Source organism: Chamaea fasciata, unplaced genomic scaffold (assembly GCF_029207755.1).
Source record: "Chamaea fasciata isolate MVZ Bird 193981 ecotype frontalis unplaced genomic scaffold, bChaFas1.0.hap1 SCAF_4, whole genome shotgun sequence".
Classification (NCBI taxonomy): Eukaryota; Metazoa; Chordata; class Aves; order Passeriformes; family Sylviidae; genus Chamaea; species Chamaea fasciata.
Genome location: NW_027094089.1, coordinates 49833413 through 49855134, shown reverse-complemented (window position 1 = coordinate 49855134; position 21722 = coordinate 49833413). Strand labels below are relative to the sequence as shown.

The 21722-nt window shown below is 44.7% G+C and overlaps 1 protein-coding gene across 2 annotated transcripts in view; it reads left to right on the top strand.

The window, feature by feature from the left end:
* Nucleotides 1-15762, top strand: part of CORO2A (coronin 2A) — a 67257-nt gene extending 51495 nt beyond the window's left edge. For both annotated transcript variants that reach the window (XM_066181473.1, XM_066181474.1), the window contains exons 4-12: nt 2827-2976; nt 3434-3613; nt 4394-4510; nt 6724-6828; nt 7174-7270; nt 8856-8968; nt 10713-10803; nt 11889-12154; nt 13739-15762. In XM_066181473.1, the coding sequence (XP_066037570.1) occupies nt 2827-2976; nt 3434-3613; nt 4394-4510; nt 6724-6828; nt 7174-7270; nt 8856-8968; nt 10713-10803; nt 11889-12154; nt 13739-13867 (1248 nt within the window). In that variant the 3' untranslated portion in view covers nt 13868-15762. The remainder of the gene's footprint in view (nt 1-2826; nt 2977-3433; nt 3614-4393; nt 4511-6723; nt 6829-7173; nt 7271-8855; nt 8969-10712; nt 10804-11888; nt 12155-13738) is intronic.
* Nucleotides 15763-21722: the final 5960 nt, after the last annotated feature.

The window sequence follows — 21722 nt, the reverse complement described above, 5'->3', positions numbered from 1 at the left end:
TCCTTTGCCTTTGATGCTCTCTTGTGTACCTTCAAATAGTTTAGCTCCATCTTCTTTGTGCCTGCACGCTATGTAGTTGAAAGGCAGCCAGAGACTGAACAAATTTTCTTTCCAGTTCTCCTCAGATTCACTGTGCTACTGCCTCCTTCTCATCTCATGTTTGCTGTTGGACTCATTCTGTGGGGTCAGCATCTTAACCTGGCCTGTTCTGTAGAGCTCAGATTGGACATACTGTTGAGACATCTTCACAGCAGTACTTCCTCTGTTTTAAGAGGAGATTGAGAAAGGTTTTTTGGGGGTCACAGAGGTCTCTACTACTTACACTGGGCTGGACATAAGAGGAAAAGCCTTCCTTCCAGTCTGTTGTTAAAAGACTGGTGCTCTATTCCATTTCTGAGCATTAGTAAGCCACTGTGCAGGTAAGACTTGGTGTGCAAGGATGCATCTAATTTGCTTACTGGGTTGGGCCTCCCTTTGAGGAAGGCTACAAGCTTCTGAGTAGATGATGGAAATTTCACTTCTCCCACATTTCTCAGAGGTTTCTTGACCATTAACGAGCCTTTCTGGAAATTGATAAAAGTAAAAACTCCTTAACACTAACGTAGCATTAAGAAGCAGACATTCTTTATTCAGCTGAATGCATGAGGGGATATTTCCTCTGAAATATCGTGCATGCTGACTATGGAAGAAACTCCTGTTTATATACTGTATTTTATGTACATAGTCACTGATTTTTCCCTGAATAAACATACATACATCCAATAATCATTTCCCTCAAACCAGTAACATATTTTTTCTCCCTTTTACACATGTATTCTTCTGTCCTGGGGATCTCTTTGGTCGTCCCTGGTGGTCGGTGACGCTCAAAGTCATACTTGACCACCTGATCAAATGGCAAAAGTTGGCACAACTGGGCTGGTTGCTTTCCAGTTCTTCTTCTTACAGAATGGGCATTGTGCAGTTCCACAGGCCAGTGGTTTTTGAAGGATAGGCATTGTGTTAGCCCATCAGGTGCAGACAATTTTTCATCTGGCAGCACTACAGCTATCTTTTGTGGTGCATAGCTGGAGCTATGTAGAATGGTACTCTTGGGTATGGGAAGGATTGTATGCTCTCTGTGAACACCGAGTTCCACTTCCCACTGCTATTTCAGGCAGGTGTAAGACTGAGGCCAATGCAAATGCCTAGGGACTGAGAGTTTGAGCTTACCCTCTTACCCCTTCTTTTTTTTCTTGGGAAATCATCAGGCATGAAGAATTTAGCTTGTTGAAGATCTGCTCCCCTCTGGTTAGAGGGGAAACTCTGTGCCTTTTATGTCATTTTATCAGGCCTCCTTCAAGACGTAGCAGGGTAGACAGCTTGTTTGTGCTTGGATTGTCCATGTTTGCCCTGCAGGCCTATGTCCAAGACCTGCTGGTTCTGCACACTGAAGAGCTGACAATTTCTGCCATTTAATGCAGCCTGAGATTCCAGCCAAGTGCTTTTCTGTGCTTTTATCACCAACCATTTCACAGCATGAGGAGTGGATGGTTCATTCTAGACAGTTCTTGTCAGCATGAACAAAACCTATTTTTCCTTTTTCTAGTCTCTCAGCCCCATTCCTTTTGTGACAGCTGTTGAAACTGTGAAGTCTGATTGTAGAGCGATGTTTTTTCTAACTGCTGCAGAAGTTTATGTGGATACTGTTGGACTTTACAGCCCTTATGCTTCTGGTGGGCTTGATTCCTTATTGGGATAAATACTGCTGAGAAGAGTGCTTATGATGCTTTCCAGGCGGTCCCAGAATTTCAGTTCGCTTCCTACTTGTCTTAGAAAGGAGTGATCCTCATCAACCAAACTGTAGGAGACTTCAGCAGCTGTCAATGAAACTCTGTTCCAAAGAGCATTTCACTTTTGCTTCAGGCTAAGAACTGAAAAAATTATGACACAAGCATAGTAATTTTCATTGAGCCAAAGGATTGGCATCTGTTGGCATCCTAAATACATGTGTTTTCAGGGTTAGTGCGAGAAAGACTCCATTTATACCCACATAGGTTCAGCCCCTCTTGCTGGTTTCCTCTGTTGTTTTCTTCCACCACAGGAGGACAGAGCATTTCTGTCTTCATGCAGCATCCTTCTGGAAGGACCCAGAGCTGAAGGTGGGCCTGTTAGAAGACATCACACTCCCAGTGCTGAGTGGCTACAGTGTGATGCTGCCCACTGTGTCTGCTCAGGATGTCTGCTTTGAGGCCACCTGTGTGGTGTTCTGTGACCCTTGGCAAATGGCTGTGTCATTTGCAAAGTGTTCAGCACCAGCACAGCTTTCTGTGTATAGCTGTTGCCTGACCAGAGGAGTTCTCACTTCTTCTGCCAGATGATACTGAATGGATCCTCAGGACCAGGATGAAGAGGGCCAGCAGGACAGGATTGAGCTTGGGTCAATCACTGCTATATTATCATAGAATCATGGAATTATAATATCTTTTGGGACTCAGATTTTCTAGTTCCTGCTCTAAGTTTCTTGAGAGGCAAGGTCTGCAAGATCAGTGGTTTACTTCTTCCACTTGAGAATAACTTTTCGTAATTGTGCTGACAGGTCTAAGGGTTGGATCACCAAATGTAAAGAAACCCTGCTAGGACTGCTGTCTAAAGATAGACATAAAGAGGAGTTTTCAGGTCCACAGAAAAGTAAAGATACAAATGACAAGGATAGGCATTCAAAAAAGCCAAGTGCATTCCTATTCACTACAAAGAGAATAATAATTCCAAGGCAGTTTATAGCTGTTGGTAAATTCCAAATTAGCTTCTTCTCAGGAATCTGACGAAGACCCATCCTGTGCCATTCAGGTTAAAATCTGGGACATCCCCAATCAGTTGCTAAAAAGAAACATTACCACTCCAAAGAAAGAACTTCTTGGGCATGCTCGAAGAGTTGGTCTGATTGAATGGCATCCCACGGCTGATAACATCCTCTTCAGCTCTGGCTATGACTACAAGGTAGGTCTGTGGTCCTAGGACACCCGGTTTGGCTGGGTATTTTGAATTTTTTTTTAATTTCAAGCTGTAAGATGGTACTAAAGAGTTTGGAAGCTTTTTTCAGGGGGAAATTCCATGGTGACTGAAAGGCAAAAGGATATTGCTATAAGTTCCAAAGGACTGTCTAATTTTCCAGTCTTCTGATGAACTTCAGTCTACTCTGCATTTGTCATTCACTGAATTGGATACAGCATGCAATGCCATCCACTTTTCTTTGTGCTAGTGCATGTATCTGCACTGATGTTGTCTATTTTTATGTATAAAATGTGGTTGCAAAGGAAATTAAAATATTGGGCATTCTGAGCTGACACTGATACCTATACATGTAGAAAAAGAAGAAGAAGTAAATAGAGTACACAAAGTCCCTGGGATGTGAGGCAGCAAAGGGCTGATTTGTTTTTTATTATTTTTGTTCCAGATAATGATCTGGAACCTTGATGTCGAGGACACTGTTCTTTCAAAGCCAGTGAAGATTCTTGACACTCACAAAGATGTGGTCCTCTCCATGTCATTCAACACAGATGGCAGTCTCCTTGCCACTGCTTGTAGGGACAGAAAGATACGTGTGATAGACCCTCGTGCTGGAACAGTCATACAGGTAGGTTGAGTTCAGAGATTTATGGTCCATCTGATCTCATCTCTTGAAGTTTTTCCTCTGCTTCATTGCCATAAAAGACGATGCATCTGTGCCCTGCATTGCCCAAGGCACTATATGGAATGCTTGCTGTCATTGTTGAAAACAGGGATTTTGTATCTTGATACCAAATTCCTTGCTCCTTGAAACCTTACTTGGGTTGTATTATTTTCATAGGTACCTCCTGCAGCCCTCTGAGGGACATAATGGGAGGGAAAGTAGAGATCAGGTGGGCAGGTGAATGCAAGTGTTCATATGTGCCAATGATCAAGGCTGTTTTTGTTGCTTGGATTTTGTTGGCTAGGTGAACCTGGCTGCATTTTGTAGCTATTTGGACAGGTTTGTGTACACAGAAAGTCCTGCCTGCAACTACTAGAGACTGATGCCTTGCAAATATGAGAATCAATAGTTAGGGAGGTGAGATTGGCGCAGCTGGTCAGAGCAGGGTGCTGATAACACCAGGATTGTGGGTTTAATCCCTGCATGGGCCATTTGTTTAGGAGTTGGACTTGATGATCTTTGTGTGTCCCTTTCAACTCAGAATATTCTATAATCTGTGGTTGAGCTTTTGGGAATGATCTGGAAGAGTTTAGGCCACTTTTTTCAGATGGCTGTGAAATCCTGCTCAGGGCTGGAGCAGTAGTTCAGATGGGCTGAGCAGATCTTTCAGATAGTCACGTAACATGAAATGTAGCTATGCAACAGATGTTGTCTTACTCATGCAATGTCCTTTCTCTTCTACAGGAAGGAAGCTACAAGTCTCACAAAGTCAATAAAGTCTTATTCCTTGGAAACATGAAAAAGCTGTTTTCTACTGGAACGTCTTGCTGGAATAATAGGCAAATTGCATTATGGGATCAAGTGAGTTGGACCAAAAATCTTAATCATACCAGTTTCAGTTTTCTCTCTTTTGCTGTCACTTTAACTTTCCACTTGCCACATACACAAGAATTGATTTATGACCTGTCAGATTTCTGAAGGGTGATAGGTCTTGCTGCTGTGAGACCTAACTGAGTTTCTTGAGAAGTTTTCAACATGGAACCCTAAAACAACAAAGCGAATGCTGTGCCCATGTCCTGGTTTTGGCTGGGATAGAATTAATTTTCTTAATAGTTGGCACAAGGTTGTGTTTTGCATTTAGTATTGAAAGCACACTGACATCTGGGGTGTTGCTAAGTAGTGCTAACTGTAGTTTAAAGACTTTTCAGTGTCTCATGCTCTGCCAGTGTGCAGGTGCATGAGAAACCAGGAGGGAGGATATCCAGGACAGCTGATCTGAACAGGCCAAAGGGATATTCTATACCATAGAACGTCATACTCAACTGGGGGGAGTGGGCCAGGAGCCATGGATTGCTACTCAGGGACTGGTTGGGCATTGGTCAGCGAGTGATGAGTGGTTGTGTTGTCCATCACTTATTTTCTTTGAGTTTTATTCCCCTCTCTTCTTTTCATTACAATTGTTATTGTTCTGTATTTTGCTTCTTTTTTCAATTACTGAACTGTTCTTATCTCAATCATTGGTTTACCTATTTCTGATTCTCCTCCTCATCCCACCATGGGGGAGTGAGCAAATGGCTGCATGGTACTTAGTTGCTGACTGAGGTTAAACCACAACAGCCCATGACAACAAGAAATTGTTCAAAGGACCTCTGTGTGGTTACTGTAGCTGTGACTTAACCTGGCTCTTACTGGTCTTACTGGCAAACTGGTTCTTGCACTGGAAAGAGAAATGAGGTCTAGACACAGCCTACTCAGATGAAGCCCTCAAAGAAGAAAAGTGTGTCAAGTGTTTTTGATTTCTGATGATTCCTGACAGTAGAGTACTGAGGTAGTGCTTAATTGGTCATTTCCAACATGTGATCTCCTGTCAGGATGGCTGCTAGCCTTATGAAACCCTGCTCTCATCTACCATTTCATATGCAATGAGGTGTTTTTATTTGTCAGCATCTAAGTATGTCCCTCTGCATCAACCACCATGCAGCACAATCTTTTGTCTCCTTGTAGTACTGTTGCGCTTTGTTACCAGACAAAGCTGGTAGAGCAGGTCTATGATTTGCTATGTTTTGGCTATATTTGGACATAGCTTCTTTGCACATGTGAGAGGCAAAGAACTATGCTATTGTCTGAAGGTTTTCCACCATGCTGAGCAGTGCTGTGACACTATGGGTGTCATGTCAGGGTTTTACATGTTTGGTTTAAGAACACAATGGGAAGATCTGTGAGGGAAGGTATGTAAAGCCTCCTTAGGAACAGGGATTGGCGCAGGGCCTGCCCAGCAGGCCTCTTTCTCAGGTCCACACCCACCTTTGTGTCTAAACAGAAGCTCTGGCTTGCTGCAGCCTGCAGCTGGTCAGTTCTGCAGGAGAAAATGTGTGTCAACCCTATGCTAAATACACGTTTATGTGAGAATTGCCACATGAACATGCATAGGACACCAGAGTCTGCTGTGTTGGTCCTCCCAAAATCACACCCTTCAGCAGTGCAGGGATAGCTTTGTACAAAAACATACCAGCTTTACATATGGAGTGGTGTGCTTTGTCCTCCTACATGGCTCACCTGCAAAAGTCCAGTGGGAGGTTCTGTCCTTGCAAAGGCACCTCCCCACTGTGCAATGCTGAGACTGCTTGGCTGATGCAGACTGCTTTTGTGGGTGGTGCATTTTTGTCAAAGTGTTGCCTTGACTAGAGGTTTTGAGAGAACATGAGTAAAATTCAGTGTGAATTTTACACCAGCAATGCAGGTGTGCCCTGAAGGCCCCTGCATCTCCGGGGGTCTGGCCCATGTAGAGGCAGGAAATGTTTCTTCCTGTATCTACCGTGAAATGCCATCAGATGCCTGAGGTGTTATAGTGGTAGGAATTGATGTCCTGCCCTCGGTCAAGGCCTATGACAGAGCCCCCCTTTTCCCACCCACAGAGCTTTGCAGCAGTCTGTGCATGGCCCCCTGCTCAGGGCTGTGGGTAATTACAGAGCTGTGCTCACATGCCACTGCCAGGTGGGTTCAGGTGAGGTGTCCTGGACTTGAGGTGACTGACAGGTGATTGCAGCTGACTCCTTTTCCTGTGTCCTGTCCAGAATGACCTTTCTGTGCCTTTACTGGAGGAGGATCTGGATGGCTCCTCGGGACTACTGTTTCCCATCTATGACTCTGACACACACATGCTTTACGTGGTGGGAAAGGTAAGTGCTTTCCATATCATCAAGTGCAGGCCTGTTTGATTCTGCTGTCAGCCTGTGTTGTGACAGACTGAAGTCAAAGATGCTCCTGAAGCATGTTAACCTAAGGATATGAGCAGATGGGGTGGGGCCAGAGGGTGCTTCATCATCAGCCCACATTTACATTTACAGATGTACTATGTTTATTGCGGAGAGGTACACAGCTGGGTCCTAACCTTCCCATACAGGAATTTGAGTGTAAACATTTGGTTCACTGTTGATCCTGCATGGCTTCTTGGGGCCAGGAATTCTTCTCAGACTGTCATGCTGAACAGCAGTCTGGCTGATGTTGATTTTCTTTGCCTTTAGGGTGATGGAAACATACGGTACTATGAGGTAAGCCCTGAGAAACCATACCTGAACTACCTGATGGAATATCGTTCTCACTCACCACAGAAGGGAATTGGTGAGTGGCAGAATGTCTAATGTTACAAGAGGATTGTGTCTTTTTTATTTTAGAGGCTGCCAGAGTCTAGGACTATCCAAAATACCATTTAGAAAAGAGAATGGGTCAGGTTTCTCCACACAGGTTTGGAGGCACTTACAGTCAGCTTGGCCCAGCTCACCCAAATACGACAGGTAATATTACAGAGTCAGGGCTTGGAAAGGGCCCTTCTGACCAGCAGAGCATGGGCTGGGCAGTTTTACCAGTCACTGCTGCATCTCCTCTCACATAGTGGTGGAAAGGAGGATCATCTGGATTTAAAGGTGGAGAATGCTCCTTGCCATTTGTCAGTCTGCTTCAAGATTTTTGTAATTGAAATCTATTTCCATCATTCCCACTCTGTGATTTCTGTGGTAACAGATGCTTCACAGCTTAATGCCTTCAGTCTTTATTGCTTGTATACCTTCTTTTTTACTGACATTTCCTGTTTAGAAATAGATCTCCTATGATTAGGTCACCTCTCCCCCCTTGGAGACCCTTGCTTATTAACATTTCTATTAGCCACTGTTTAACTAATTCAAGTCACAGAATTTAGCTTTCAGCCCTCAGACCTTATTGGTAATCCTTTCTTGAACCTTCTTCAGTCTACTGTATGAGTCATATTCCTCTACATCTTTCTAGGATCATTAACACCCCTCCACACTATCTGTGGACACTCCTGCTCTTAGAGGACATCAATACAGAAATTGACAGCACTGAATTTTGTGCCTGCAGGTTGCCTTAAAAAAAATTAAAAGGAATACGTTATTTAAAATGCAACTGTAAGGATCTCCTCATTATTCAGTTTTTATAATCCTTCCAGTAAAACATCCTTATTTCTCATTGTCATTGTTTCTTTAAAAATCATTTCATGGAAAGGAATTGTACAAGTGTTTCTAAAATGCCTAAGTGAATCATGTCTACTTGCCTAACCTGCTTTGTTCAGCTGATCAAGCATACTGCTAAGGTTATTGTACAGAACTTCCTTTTCCATATTACCAGAACAAAATACTGTGTGAAGGAGTGGAGTTTACATTCACTTTTTGATGAACGCATAATGTAAGGAGCAACAGGCCTTCGTGTGTAGAATCTACTGCTTAATCAAGTCACTGGGTATTAGTAGAAAACTAAGAGGAATAAACCAGGACCTTTTTCATGCTGTGATAAACAAGAAGTCTGTGCTTCGGCTCATTTCTACCCTCTAACAAGAGGGCTGCTGCAACAGTTTAGGCGTCCTGAAATCCCTTCTTAGTGATCCTGATACTCAAATCCTGTGGCATCACCTGCCAGTTCTGTTCTGTTCTGTTCTGGTCATTCTATTTGGAGTCCATTAGAGTGAATAAGGAACGGGAGGCTTAGCATGAAAACCACACACCCTGTATGTAACAACATAATCTGACAGAAAAAAAAATTATTATTTGTGCCACTGAGCCAGTTTTGGATGCAGATGTCGAACTGTGCTGATGCTATGACTACTTTTATTGTTTTATGACCCTTTTCACACAGCTGATGACATTAACGTTCCTAAGGAGATTTATACTCCATTTATTTGATGATCTTCCCCCAGGAACAATGCCGAAGAGAGGTCTTGATGTGGCAGCTTGTGAAATTTTCCGTTTCTACAAACTGATTCCAACTAAAAGCCTTATTGAGCCTGTCTCCATGATTGTGCCTCGACGGGTAAGTCAGCCTCAGGTCCTATTCATATCCCAGGAAAATATCAATGGAAAAATGAGGGCACCGCCTCTTCTCTGTGGCTCTTGGGGGCAGGAGAATAGGTAAAACAAGAGATTTTCTCTCTCCTGGCATGTGGGACATAGCTGGCCAGTTTCTGGGGCAGCCCTGTGTCACGATCCGCTCACACAAGCGGGGTTCGTGATGGTTCGTTTTAGGGATCTCAGAGTGCAAAAGACACAGCGGGGGACAAACTCAGTTTATTCAATCACAAATGCACCTTTATTTAGTGCCAACAAATGCAATAGTGGGGAGAGAAAAGAGAATAGTAAGAAAGACAGAAAAAGAGGAGAAGGGGATTATAGCTACCAACATGGAGGGTCGAGTCCTCGAGGCTTTTGAAGATGCCTATAGAGGCGAGTTTCTCCAGTGGGGTGATCACAAAAGTGAGCAGGGGTCTCCAGGGTTTTTATAGTCCTCTCCGAAGTGACAGGCAGTTGGCCAAACAGGTGGGGGAAATCATTGCAGTGTGTTCATTTAGAGAACTCAGAACAAGTCGGTCGTCAGCAGGTACAGTGTCAACCAGTACGAGTCAGCAGGCGCAGTCACTTCACCGTGACTTGCCCATTGTTTCTGCTCAGGTTCTGATGTTCCGATATGGGTGCTGGGTTTTTCCATCGAACACACCTGCGGGCAGCACTTGGCCAACATCCCACCTCAGCCAGGCCAGAACTCCTGTGCTGAGATTTTAAAGTCCCTTTTAGGGGTTTCAGTCTCTGTCCTTGACGATGGTCGTGAGGCAGATGAGGGATCTTCGGACTGTCACTTACACCCTGCCAACAAACCCTAAATGGGTAACTCAGGAGTTAGGTCACTGTTTAATGTCTGACTTTCCAGGACATGCTGCCAGGTCTGCTAGCTGTCTGTAAACTTCTCCAATAGAATCTGTTCAACATAATGACAAAAGAGGGAGAGGGGTTGGAGCTGATGTTGGGTGGCATAAAAATCTCCTTGTGGAAGGAAGAAGAATCACCCTGGTAAAACAGGACCTATGAATTCAGGGGTCTCTACCTCTTGGGTGGAGTTGTGTTTCAGACACTTGTTCTGCAGCATGTAAGGCATGACCTGTTGCACTGAGGGTGAAATAAGAGTAAGTCTCAGAGCTGATGTCATTAGAGAGAGAAACGGGCCTTGAATCTGCAGCTAGTCAAGGTAGCTTCCATGTGACCGTGTGAGCACAGGTACATGGGAAATGTCAGTAATGTGCTCTCTACTTCAAGAAAGTAGAATATGAAAAGAAGGTATGAGTTCCTTGAATTCAGAGACACAGGAGAACTAATGCTCATTGCAACTCCCAGCCAGGTGTGTTCCTCCAACTTTATCTCCTTGGCCAGTTTCTGTCAGTTGATGATTAGCTGATACTTTGTGACTTGTCCATCCTTTGTATCCATGTATTCATGCTTAGGAACACAATTTCATGGGGGCTGAGTTAGCCTATATCAACCTCCTCCAGTCTGAAGACCTTACTGGCACAATTTAAATTAGGCCTTCAGATGCAGTTCTTCTGAGTTGAGGTGAGGAACAGAGAGTTTCAGAGCAGGTGAAAAGACTTTATGTCTGAGCTGGTGAGCAGTCATGACACTCCCTGTACTGGAGGGGAATAAATTCATTTCTCCACCACAATCCAGTATGATCTCTCTAAGCCAAAATCTCACTGACACAGTTATTCTGGACTTTTATTTGCCTCCAGTCGGAATCATACCAGGAAGATATCTACCCCTTGACTGCAGCAGCCCAACCGGCACTGACAGCACAGGAATGGCTCAATGGAATGAACAAAGGTGAGCACATGGAGGGCTCTCCAGCCCTTCAGCTCCCTAGGGCTTGTGGTAGCTGCTGACAGCTCTCTGGCCAATTACCTGCCAGAGAAAGAGCAAAGAAGGAAAAGGAGAGACACAGTAAATTGTAAATATCTCTGGAAGTGTTGGGGGTTAGGTTTGTTCCTTCTTTCTCTAAAGAATTTTTTCCCCACAAGTTACCAAGGAAACCAAGTGTTGGATACTTGAGAGTACTTAACCGAAACAAAGAGGTGAACAAAGGTGGAAGGGGAAGATAACGCAGGTAAAAGACAAAGCTTGAGGCAGCTGCGAGCTTTTCTTTTTTCCGGCGTTCGGGGAGACGCGTGTCTGCCGCTCCTTGAGGAGCTCAGCCGCCGCAAAGCACGCCGAGCGGAGAACGGCTGTTGCTGGCTGGAAGAGTTTCACTGTGGCCAAAGGGATCCAGTCCTGAGAAATCTACTATCACCGGTTCGGCCTGAATCCCGAGTTTTCCCTGCCACACCCGCGGGGAGCTAGTCCAGGCCCTGCCTCTCCTTCGGCTTCTGGCTTCTTCAGCGCTGCTCCTCTTGCTACAGTGTGACCCTGCACCCCCTGCGCTGCTGGGACATCCTGCCCCTCTGCCTGCTGGGACACCCTGCTATCCCAGCTACCAGCCCGGGACTTTTCCACTGTTTCAGCTTAGTGCTCTGAAAATCCTACAAGGACACTGAAACCAAACTGCCCTGGGTTTTGTGAAACAAAGCCCTCAAGGTTCTTGGTACTGTTGTCGTTTGTCATTAATGCTGTAGTTGTTTAGTGTGGGGGGGGGGGGGGGGGAGGTTTTTTTTGTGTTTGTTTGCTTTGTATTACATAGTAGTAAAGAACTGCTATTCCTATTTCCCAAATCTTTGCCAAAGAGCCTCTGATTGTAATTTTACCTGGCAGATACCTGTCTTCCCAAACCAAGACAGGAAGCTAAAATAATTAGGTGGCTGTAAATTCTGGAAGCTGCTCTGGTCAGGTTCCTCCATGTTTATCTCTGAATGAATTGCTTACAGCTGATTTCTGGGTGTGGTTTGTGAGTGTTCACTTGTCTCCTCCCTCCCTAGGGCCTCTCTTGGTATCCTTAAGACCAGGTTCTGAAGCTGTGAACTCCCTACCACAGTTTCTTGAGCTAGAACCACTTGTGAGAACTACTGACTTGAGCCAGCAACAGGAAGAGGGTGGAAGAATGCAGGACAAGCAGAAGCCAAGAGAGATTGAAGATGGCAGAAGAAGGCTGAAAGTGGAGGAGAAACTGCCAAAAAATGAGCAAACATGCCTCTCCAATGGCTTTGGCATATTTGAGTGTCCACCACCAAAAACTGAAAATGAGGTATGAATGTTTGGGTGAAGTGTTGGGGCCACAGGGGAAGCTCAAAGCCAGATGACAAAAGGATGCCATTCACATGGTGGCAGTTCAGAGAGGGTTTATTGTGCAGACTGGCGTCAGTACAATCTCTGTTTTTTGTGGTGCAAAAAGCTCTGCCTGCTCTGAGTGCCACCTGGGTAGCAGGAATATGGTCCAGCAGCATTTCAGCTGGGGGGGTCAGTCAGCATTCTCACTTCCTAGGCATTCTTGTGGCACAGACGTGCCTGGTGGCTGGCTGGGGACAAGGAGGTCCTTGTCACTTTCAGGTTCTGGAGAAGAGAAGGGGGTTTTTGCAGGATAACCCTTTGATGAGAACTGCAGTCAGCAAGCCTGTTGAGGCAGCAGGGATTTCTGTGAAAGGAGTGGGTGTAGCCCCAGTGAATCCATCTAGTCTTAACTGCCTGACTGTATTGTGGACCCTGAAACAAGAAAGAGTCTGCCTCTGTAGCTCACTGCCGAGGTATACCTTGTTAGTGCAGTGCTATTGAGATTGGCTGCTGGCAGCAGCATGCACCTAGGAAAGGCTCTAGAAAAGATCCTGGCAGCTCCATGACCTGTCTTTAGTCATGGAAAACCATCTCTCTATAAAAATCAAAGCTAGCACAGTGGTGATTTGGTGATACATCTCTGTAGTGATTTGTCAGCCTCCCACTGTTGGCAGCTCAGGGACATTTTTAACTATGTGCAGTGTGTTTGCTTTTAGGAACCCTGGAATGATATTCTACCCATACCTGTAGTGAGGTCACCTTTCATTTCTGCAAGAATTTAGCATGTGCACCTTGATAAGGCAGGAATTTCCACATCTGAATTTCCTTGTGGTGTGAAAAAGGATATTTTCCCACATATTTCTGAGTTGGCACCCCAAGGTTACAGAAGGAGCCTTTGCAGAGCTGGGTATTCTGCTGCATGCCTAGTGAAAGACAATGCTAGTCCCAACCGGAAGAAGAAAAAGGACTCGCACAAGGTCAGAGAAGGAGATGCGGCAGAACCAGGAATTTAGACTCCAAATACTTCCTTTGAAACACATACAGTCATAACCCAATCTAGTGGACAAGAGCACTGCTGATGTTGTCTGCTCGTTGAAGGCCTTCTGTTCTAGTTTTCTTTCTTGGCTTGGCCAGCTCCGGGGCAGGCTTTAAAACTAGCTGATGTTAAGCTGCAGCCTCCCCCACTAAGCAGCTGGGGGGAAAAGGAGCTCAGCTGGCCCAGGCTGTTCCCCCGAAGGCTGCAGCTCCTGGAGGCCTGGCCGGGCCCCACTGCTGCCCGTGGTGTGAGCTGGTGGCCTGCCAGAAGGAAGAGAGACTTCCTGGCCTTCCTGGGCTGATTTTATAATTGTGTGACCCAGTGGTGTATACATATATTTAATTGGCCAATCTGGCCATCTGTCTTGTAAGTTGGTCGCTAATTGGTTTTTACCATCTGTGCTAAACCAACACATCTCCTCCTTAGGTGTTTCTCCCAGAAGTGATGTGACAGCTCTGGGGGCATTGTCAGGTTAAGCCTATGTTTTCTTAGTGTAAAGTAAATAAGATGTGTGTTTTCTTACAGCTTTTACAGATGTATTACCGGCAACAGGAAGAAATCCGTCGACTACGTGAGTTGCTAATCCAGAGAGACGTCCAAATTAAACAGCTGGAGCTGGAGCTCAGAAACCTCTGCACAGACACAGGCAATTAATGAGGTTGCTGGTCTTTGTACCACTGGACACAGGGGGAGACTCCAGTTCCTGCAGATTACTCCTCCTGGGTTTTTTACTGGGGGTGAAAATTTGATATTTCAGGCAGCATGGACTTCCCTGGCTTGTGGTGGTCACATTTCCCTAATCATCACCAGACAGATTTTGATGGATTTGCTGAACTTCTTCAGGCTCCCCTTGCTTGTCTGCTCACCAATGTCAGAAGCTTGTGTGTTAATGCTAGTAAGAGACTTTGGAAAATCTTGCTCTTCTGGTCCTGGAGAAGCTACATGTTAAAGTCTAGGGTCCTGTTTTGCTGCCCCTCTACATGGCAGGAGAATGGGAGACTGAAGGCAGCTGCCAGCTTCTTTTCTCACCTTGGGGCCCAGCAATGCAATGTGGCTCCTGTGGCTGCCATCCCCTTGCCCAAGGAGTCCACTCTGCTGAGCTTCAGAGGCACCTCTAGCTCCACAGAGATCCTTATGCACCCCTCTCACCTCACAGCTTGGCCCTGCCCCAAGGTGGTTTGGGAAAGCCATGGCTGCCCTGACCTGGTGCTGGGGATAGTCCCGCTCTGAGTGGGAGGCTGCACTGGGGGTGCAAGGGCCAGCACTTTTGTGATAGGAAAAAAAGAGTCAGTGTTGGAGGTCCTAGTTTGAGAAGGTGGTGGTGTGGGCTAGTTCTCATCAGAGAAGGTGAAGAGTCTCTGTGACCTGTGAGTCAGTGGCCTTCTTTCCCTCCTTCTGCCAAAGACCAGTTGTAGTCAACTGGGGGTCATCAGAGGTATGAGGACAACATTTAAAGCTGCAGTGTTGACAACGGGAATTTACCAAGAGGGATTAAAAGGATGAGTGGGGAATTTGACCCCCCCAGCCCACTGCAGGCATTTCAGCAATGGTGCTGGAAGTGTTGTGTCAACCACAGTAAGATCACAGGGCCGTGGCCAGTCATAAACAGCCCTCCAGGGTTACTGGGGTATGGCTTGTCCTTAATGCCGGCAGCTGCTGCTTCCTTAGCTCTCAGGTGCCAGCACATTGTCCCATTCCTGCAGCCATCTACAGCTGCAGGTTCCCTCTTGCCCAGCCGTGTTGTCCAGCCCTCTGCATCCTCCCAGGCTGCTCAGCCTTCCTCAGCCTTGTGGCCACACTGATCTATGCCCTTCAGCACCAGCTTTCTGGCTTGATGCTGGACCTTATGGAGATGTCTTAAACCCAGGCAGAGCAAGCAAACACTGTTTAACCTGTAACTGTGCACCTCTATTGTGGCATGTAGAAATCACAGAATCAACTAGGTACAGGGGATATGTCTAGGACACGTCCTTGTCACCAGATGTGTTTTATTGGCTGCTTTTTTTTTTGCTTATTTTTTCATACAAAATAAATTATTTAAATTATTTCCAAAGTAAAGTAATTTTTCCGGGGGATTTTCGCATCCTCTTGAGGACTGTTTCTTTGTTATTCTGTGACTGACTAGCATGGAGAATGGTTGGCCACTATGGTTCTTATCATAGAGTTGTGTTGATTTCAGCATTTATGGAAAAGGTGCTTTCATTTAGGCTTTTAATCAAAAAAGGCTTTTAATCTGAAAATTTGAGACTATTTAATCAAAACTTCTTTTTTAGACAATATGCCTGTAAAAGCGTGGACTGTGAAATGTATTTAAATTTGGAGCTTAACTGCAACCACTAATCTTTCACATGGAAAAAAACCTTGAGGAAATGGAGTCATGCCTTCATGATCTGTGCCTAAATAGTCTTGAGTGATCATTTTAACAGTTTCTAAAACTCCTAAAAGCTTTGTAAAAAACTGTTGAACATGGGGATAAAAACCAAATCTGTGCAATGAAAAGCAAATATAACTGAATAATAAATATATTTAGAGTTCTACTTTTTAATACATGCAAGATTGTTGTTTTATTATTATATTGTTGAAGTGACTGAATCTTAAGCTGAATCAAGTTCTGAAGAGAGTGTCACCTACTGTCTCTTTTGCTTGCATCAAGCTGTGGCCTTACTTTAGTAGGTGGGTTGTACACAGTGTTATGCAGATGGCCCTGTCTTTTTATATCTTTCCCAGTTGCCCTTGATGCCATGAAAGGGCTGCTGTTACCCACTGTTCTGAATTGCTGTGTGTGTTGCCTTGAGTAAACTCAGTCCTGCTGGAGATGCATTCTGTGTGGTAAGGTGTTTGCTGCTGTCTTGCAGTCCTGGCTTTCGGGCAGTACACTCTGACCAGGTGCCTTTAGATATTCCGTATGAGGAGGGTTTAATGTGTTATTACCAAATTTACTTATTTGTAGATGGAATTTTGATTTAGCAGACTGAAGCAGCATGGACAATACAAGCACAATATATCAGTTGCAACCTCCAGCTAGATCACAATACAAATTCCTGTTATGCTTACTGTCATGATGCTGGATATCTCCAATCACAGAGAAAAAATGTATGGGCTGAAGCCAGCTCAAGTCTGTAGCTCTCTTTAAAGCTCTTTTTTTGTTTTTGTTTTTGTTTTGCTCTGATTCCCATGGGCATGGTAGCTGTGGTGAAAATCTGAACAGCCATAGCCTGTGCTCATATCCTTGGAGCTGTCCTTCATGGTAGCGGTTTGTTGATCCATTACAGTTTTGGTCATGGAAATGTTCATGGCTGCATTTGAGATATAATTATAAGTGTTTTTTGTAGAATATTTTAGGCCAGTGTAAGGAGAAAAGATGGTGGAAATTGCCAGAGGAAGACTGTGCTGGGAACTTTGTGCACCTGCCATGTCATCAGGACACTGTGACCTCCTGGCCTCCTGGTCTTGTAAGGAGCCCTGTGCTGGTGAGAGTGTCTGGGCAGGCCCTGTGTCCCTCCTCAGGGGCTGATACAGTCTCACTGCTCTGAGCAAAGCTTAGAAAATGGCAGCAGCAGACAGATTAGTGTGGGAGGCAGGGGAAGAGCTTGCAGTGCCCTTGCAGCTGTGGTGTTATGGCTGCTTAACCTCAAAGAGAGAGTAAAACACAGCCCTGCAGTGTTAGCTTGCCTGATGGATTTAGAGCCACACTTCACATCTTCACCCTCTACTCGAGGCCAGCTGCCAACTGCAGGATAAAACCTAGACAATAGTTGTTCATTCTCATTTCTCATCTTGGAAGACTGTACCCTTGGTGTGCTCAAGGAGCTGTGAGCAGAGGAGAACATGGAGATGATGCCCCCTCATTTACCCTGCAGTGGGTAAGCAGCAGATCACCCGTATTGATCTTGGGCTGGGTAGCATCCATGACTAGCACAGGGTGACTGTGGGCCGCAGCGGGGCACTGAAGTGAAGTTGCAGTATCTGGAATTGCCTCTTGGACATGCTGCAGCACCATTCCAGAGCAGGATCTCTGAGCTTGTGCTGGAGCCACTGCAGTCTGTATACAACTTGTTTGTGCTGGGTAGCCCCGGGCCGGACTTGGCACTCCTTGCATAGCCTCACCATCACTGAGGGTATAGGAAGGACATATTCCCCTGAGCTGCTCTTAATGCACTTCTAAATAAAGCTGAGGATAGTGTTGGTCATTTTTGCAGGAAGCCAGTGGTGCTGGCTGAAAGTCAGGTTACTGTCCTGCAAGACCTCACAGAACTTCTCTGCAAAACTGCCTGTCATCTTCACAAGTCCTCAGCATGCGCCGGTGCCTGGAGCTACTCCTCAACTGCAGGATGGTGAAATTGCCCTTGCTGTGCTTTATCACATTCCTCCCTGCCCAGATCTGCAGTTCTCCTGTTGAGGTTCCCCCAGAGTGCGGCGCAACTGGCTGTTGCACCTTTCACTCCTTCCACTTTTATATGCTCTCTAAACTTACTTGAGTCTGCACTGTCCCATCCTGCAGGTCACTAAGGGAGATGTTCAACAGCTTTGGACTTGTTTTGGTAACAGTTTATGGTTTTCTGCTCAGAAATCCGGGCTGACTACTCCTGTGCACCTTCTGATTCTCCAGGCTTTTGAAAATGTTCTCCAGGAAGATTTTCTCCAATATCTTCCAAAGCATTGCATGAGGCTGTAGATCATTCATCTTCTTCCTTATATGGTTAGAAGGCAGGGCTGAGAGTCAGCCATTTGCAACCTTTTCCACTCACCTCCACCTTTCAAAGAATACTGAGAATGACCTTGCAATGCCACTGGCCTTCACCTGCCTCAGCACACTTGGGTCAAACCCATCTGGCTCCACAAACCTGTGTCCAGACAGGGTGTTGAATTATACCTCAACCTGGTCCTCCCTATTTTGACTCTCCCTAATCTGGTACACAGCAGGTATCTACTTATCTACCTCAGCAATACCTGTTTTTCTCTGCCAGCTTTCCCTCTCTTTAGAACCTGATTATGTTCTTCAAATCCTCACCATGGCTGCCATGTTCATGGGGATCAGAAGTCTGCTATGAACAGCAGCTGTGCATCCAGTGGTTCATGCACAGTTTCTGCTGAGTCCTCTTTGGGCACAATGGAGAAAACCACTTGGGTGTCTGCACTCTTCAGCAGCGCCCCTCAAGCCTGGTAGTTACACTTGATAATTCTCAGGTCGCCCCTGGTGGTGTCTTTGGTACAAACATGAAAAGGGATCACTGTGTAGTAGCCTCTGCACAACATTCTCAACGAAAGCCCCACCAAAGCAGCAAACCTCCCTAAATGATAAATCTGATCAGCAGATATAGGGCTTCTGACCCCTGTAGTGGACAGCAGTGTCCTCTATCACTTGTCACTTCTTTCCAGTTGTTTTAAGTGGTTCACCTGCACTTAGGAAACTCCTTTTGTTGGTCCTGGAAAGGGTGGGACAGAGACTACATGGTTAGAGTTACCATGTTTAAAATTCTGCACCTTTAAGCTACTGGTAATTGCTGCTCTGTCAGCGAAGTAATCTCTCCTGAGTAAGATCTTTGTGCAGAATTAGAGGAAAAAAGCTTCCAAGTTTAATTTTCTGTGTCATAACATGGCAAACATGCCCAGTTCTCTCCAAATCCTTGTCTGTGAAATAACGATGCACAATAATCTGTTTAAGGACGTTCTTAAAATGAATGCATACATAAATGAAGACTGTTTCCTTTTATGATTGTTTCTGATTGTTTCCTCTTCCTTTTTCTCTCCTCTTGTTTTTGCATGTTTTATCTTCAGCAGAAATTTGCACATCCAACAAATCTGATCCAACCATAAAAACCCCTAAGGATTCTCAGAGGAAGGGGCTTAATAGCAGAAAGAGTTCTCTTCCTAGTGCTTAGCCATGAGATATGGATAGCATATGTGAGGGGCATTAGAAGTGGATAGAGGCAGCATAATTTTATTTCCTTTAACAGTAGAGAGCTTGGGCCTTCATCTGCTTTGAATGTTTCCTCAGATTCTTCCCTCTGTATTAGAGTGAGTGACTGGGCTTCTGATGACAAAGCTCTTCTGCTTTGTGTTGGATTTTATGCTTTATATTTTCACCATCTTGACTCATATGGGTGTATTTGATCAGATCTTGAAAGGTCTGTGGAAAAAATGCCATCTATACCTTACCTCAGCTTCAGGTCTCTGTGTTTTACATGCTAAAGATAAATCTTTGCACTGATTCTGTATCTCTGCAGGACTTGATGTGAACAAATTTGAGCAAAGAACAAAAAATTTTGGTGAGTAAACCTGAGGGGTAGTCTGTACGGTAGAATCACCTAAAAGGGAAGGCAATGTGTTTTGAATCAAACCTTACTTCCTACTGATAGCCTTCACAGAACACAGCAGCTTCCTTGACTTAATGCAATCTGGAAACCTTAATTTCTAGGGCAGTTACAGTGTATCTGATTGTGATGCAAAATGTTCAGGTGCAATTTTTTTTGCCAGGGCCTGGGACTATGGATTCTTCAATTTCCACAAAGATGTTCCTACAGAATTTTTTCATATGAGTTTACCTGAGCCTTTTACAAAAAATATATTTAATATGTCCATTGTGATTTGTGAGGCAGCTTCTTTGGGAAGATTTAAAGGAAATTCTGCTCAAGCACTATTTTCATGAACAAGGGCGCAAGATGCTTTGTCCCAGCTGGAAAAGTGGTAGAAGTAGCAGCATTTAGAGCAAGGTGCAAAATAAGGAACGGATTTGTATTGCTGCTGAAAGCAAATAAATTCAAGGGAGGTAAGTGTGTTCCTAAGGCTCAGACAGTGTAGTTTGAAGTGTTTCACGTATTTTTCTACACCCATAAATTTTGTCTGCTCATAAACCCACAATTGCTTTTGCTGGTGGTAAAGTTAAAAGTCCAATCCTATTCAAGCCAAATATATATTTAGGGAAAGGAAGCACACTGAAAAAGTGAGGGGCAGATGAGAATGCTTGCCTTTTGTCTGAGAGGAATGGTGAAAAAGGATATAGTTGGCATATCACAGTATATTTTGAGTTGAAAGGGACCCACAAGGATCTTTGAGTCCAGCTCTTAAATGTATGGCCCATCTGGGGACCTTGTTTTTAGGGCCACAGAAGTGAATCATAGTAGTTCATACTCAGGATCTTATAGTGCTTTTGTCCCTGACCCTTACGCCTAGAGGGTTGTAACAGTTCTTTAGGAAGCTTTAGCAAGCCTCTGGAAGTGAAAAAAAAAAGGCTTGAAAAAAGTGTTTTTTTGGATCATTGTAAAGACACAATGAAAATCACATGCAGACAGTGGAAGTATCAATCATACAAAAAGAAGAAACCCTAGTTTTGGTTCAGATGATCACTAGAAGGGAGCAAATCACTGTGTTCATGGTTTGTGGAAGCATTGTTCATCTTACAGTGATAGAACAGGCGTCTGAGATCCTTTCATGAAAAGAGCACACAAATAAACACCTGGCTCAAAACATGTGCCTTTCTGCATTGGAAGGCAAATGTAGCAGACCTATTTGGCTATTCATTTGAATTCAATACCAGAAAGAAGCAGGTCAGTATACCAAATATTAAGCCCCTTCAGCTACTTCAAGATGACCATGTTACTATAGCTGTTCCTCTCACAGGACCATTTTAGCAGCAGGCTCCTTTGTTTTTGTGGGGAGTTTTTACTACTTACCACAACAGCAAGTACTGGGTTCCTAATTTTGGGAATATATGGCTCTTGAAACAGTGTCTTTTAGACATCAGAGAAGAAAGGCCACTACCCAGTTCCCTGGTAAACTTCACCCTGTTTTTTTGCAGTCAATTATTAAACAAATTGAGCGCTTGAGAAATGGAAATTAAGTGTATCAGTCTTTTCTGCCTGTCTTACTGGAGTATGCCCAGGCTCTGGGCAAGTTTTCTAATCCAGTGGGACTGCTCAAAGTTCACAGAGTGCTGAATAAAATTTCCTGATGGTTAAGATGGACTCATCTTCTATATTACACCCCTAGAGCTAGACTTGGGAGTTACAGCTTTCACTCTCCCCACCTCCATGTGAACCTCTGCAGAGTCTCACCCCTTTCAGGGGGCTCTGGTTTCAAAGAGGGTGCTTTGAGCAACTTCTGTTCAGGGATATTTTGGTCAAGAGTAACAGTTGCTGTGGTTCAAATACAGGCCCTGTCCTGCAGAAAATATCAGATTTTTCCCAGACTCTCCTTGCCAGACATGGCAAGAGTCATGGAAGTCTGTGAAGCAAGGCTTGTAGTGTGAACTTCCTTGAAAGTGTTGTTCCAGAGAGTTTGGTACCATTTGTTCACAAGATTGACTCTGTACCTGCCATTTGTCTCCAGCTGCAGGTAACCCAGAGTGTTTCACTTGTTCGTACGGGTACTTTGCGCTACTGGTCTGCTTTTCATACAAAAACTGTTGTGAGAGAACAAAAGTTAGTTTTAGGTGCTTGTGCCTCTTCACAAATTTGCTTCCTAATGCTTTGTTCAAGGTGGGGATGACAACTGGTGTTTTTGAGAGCAT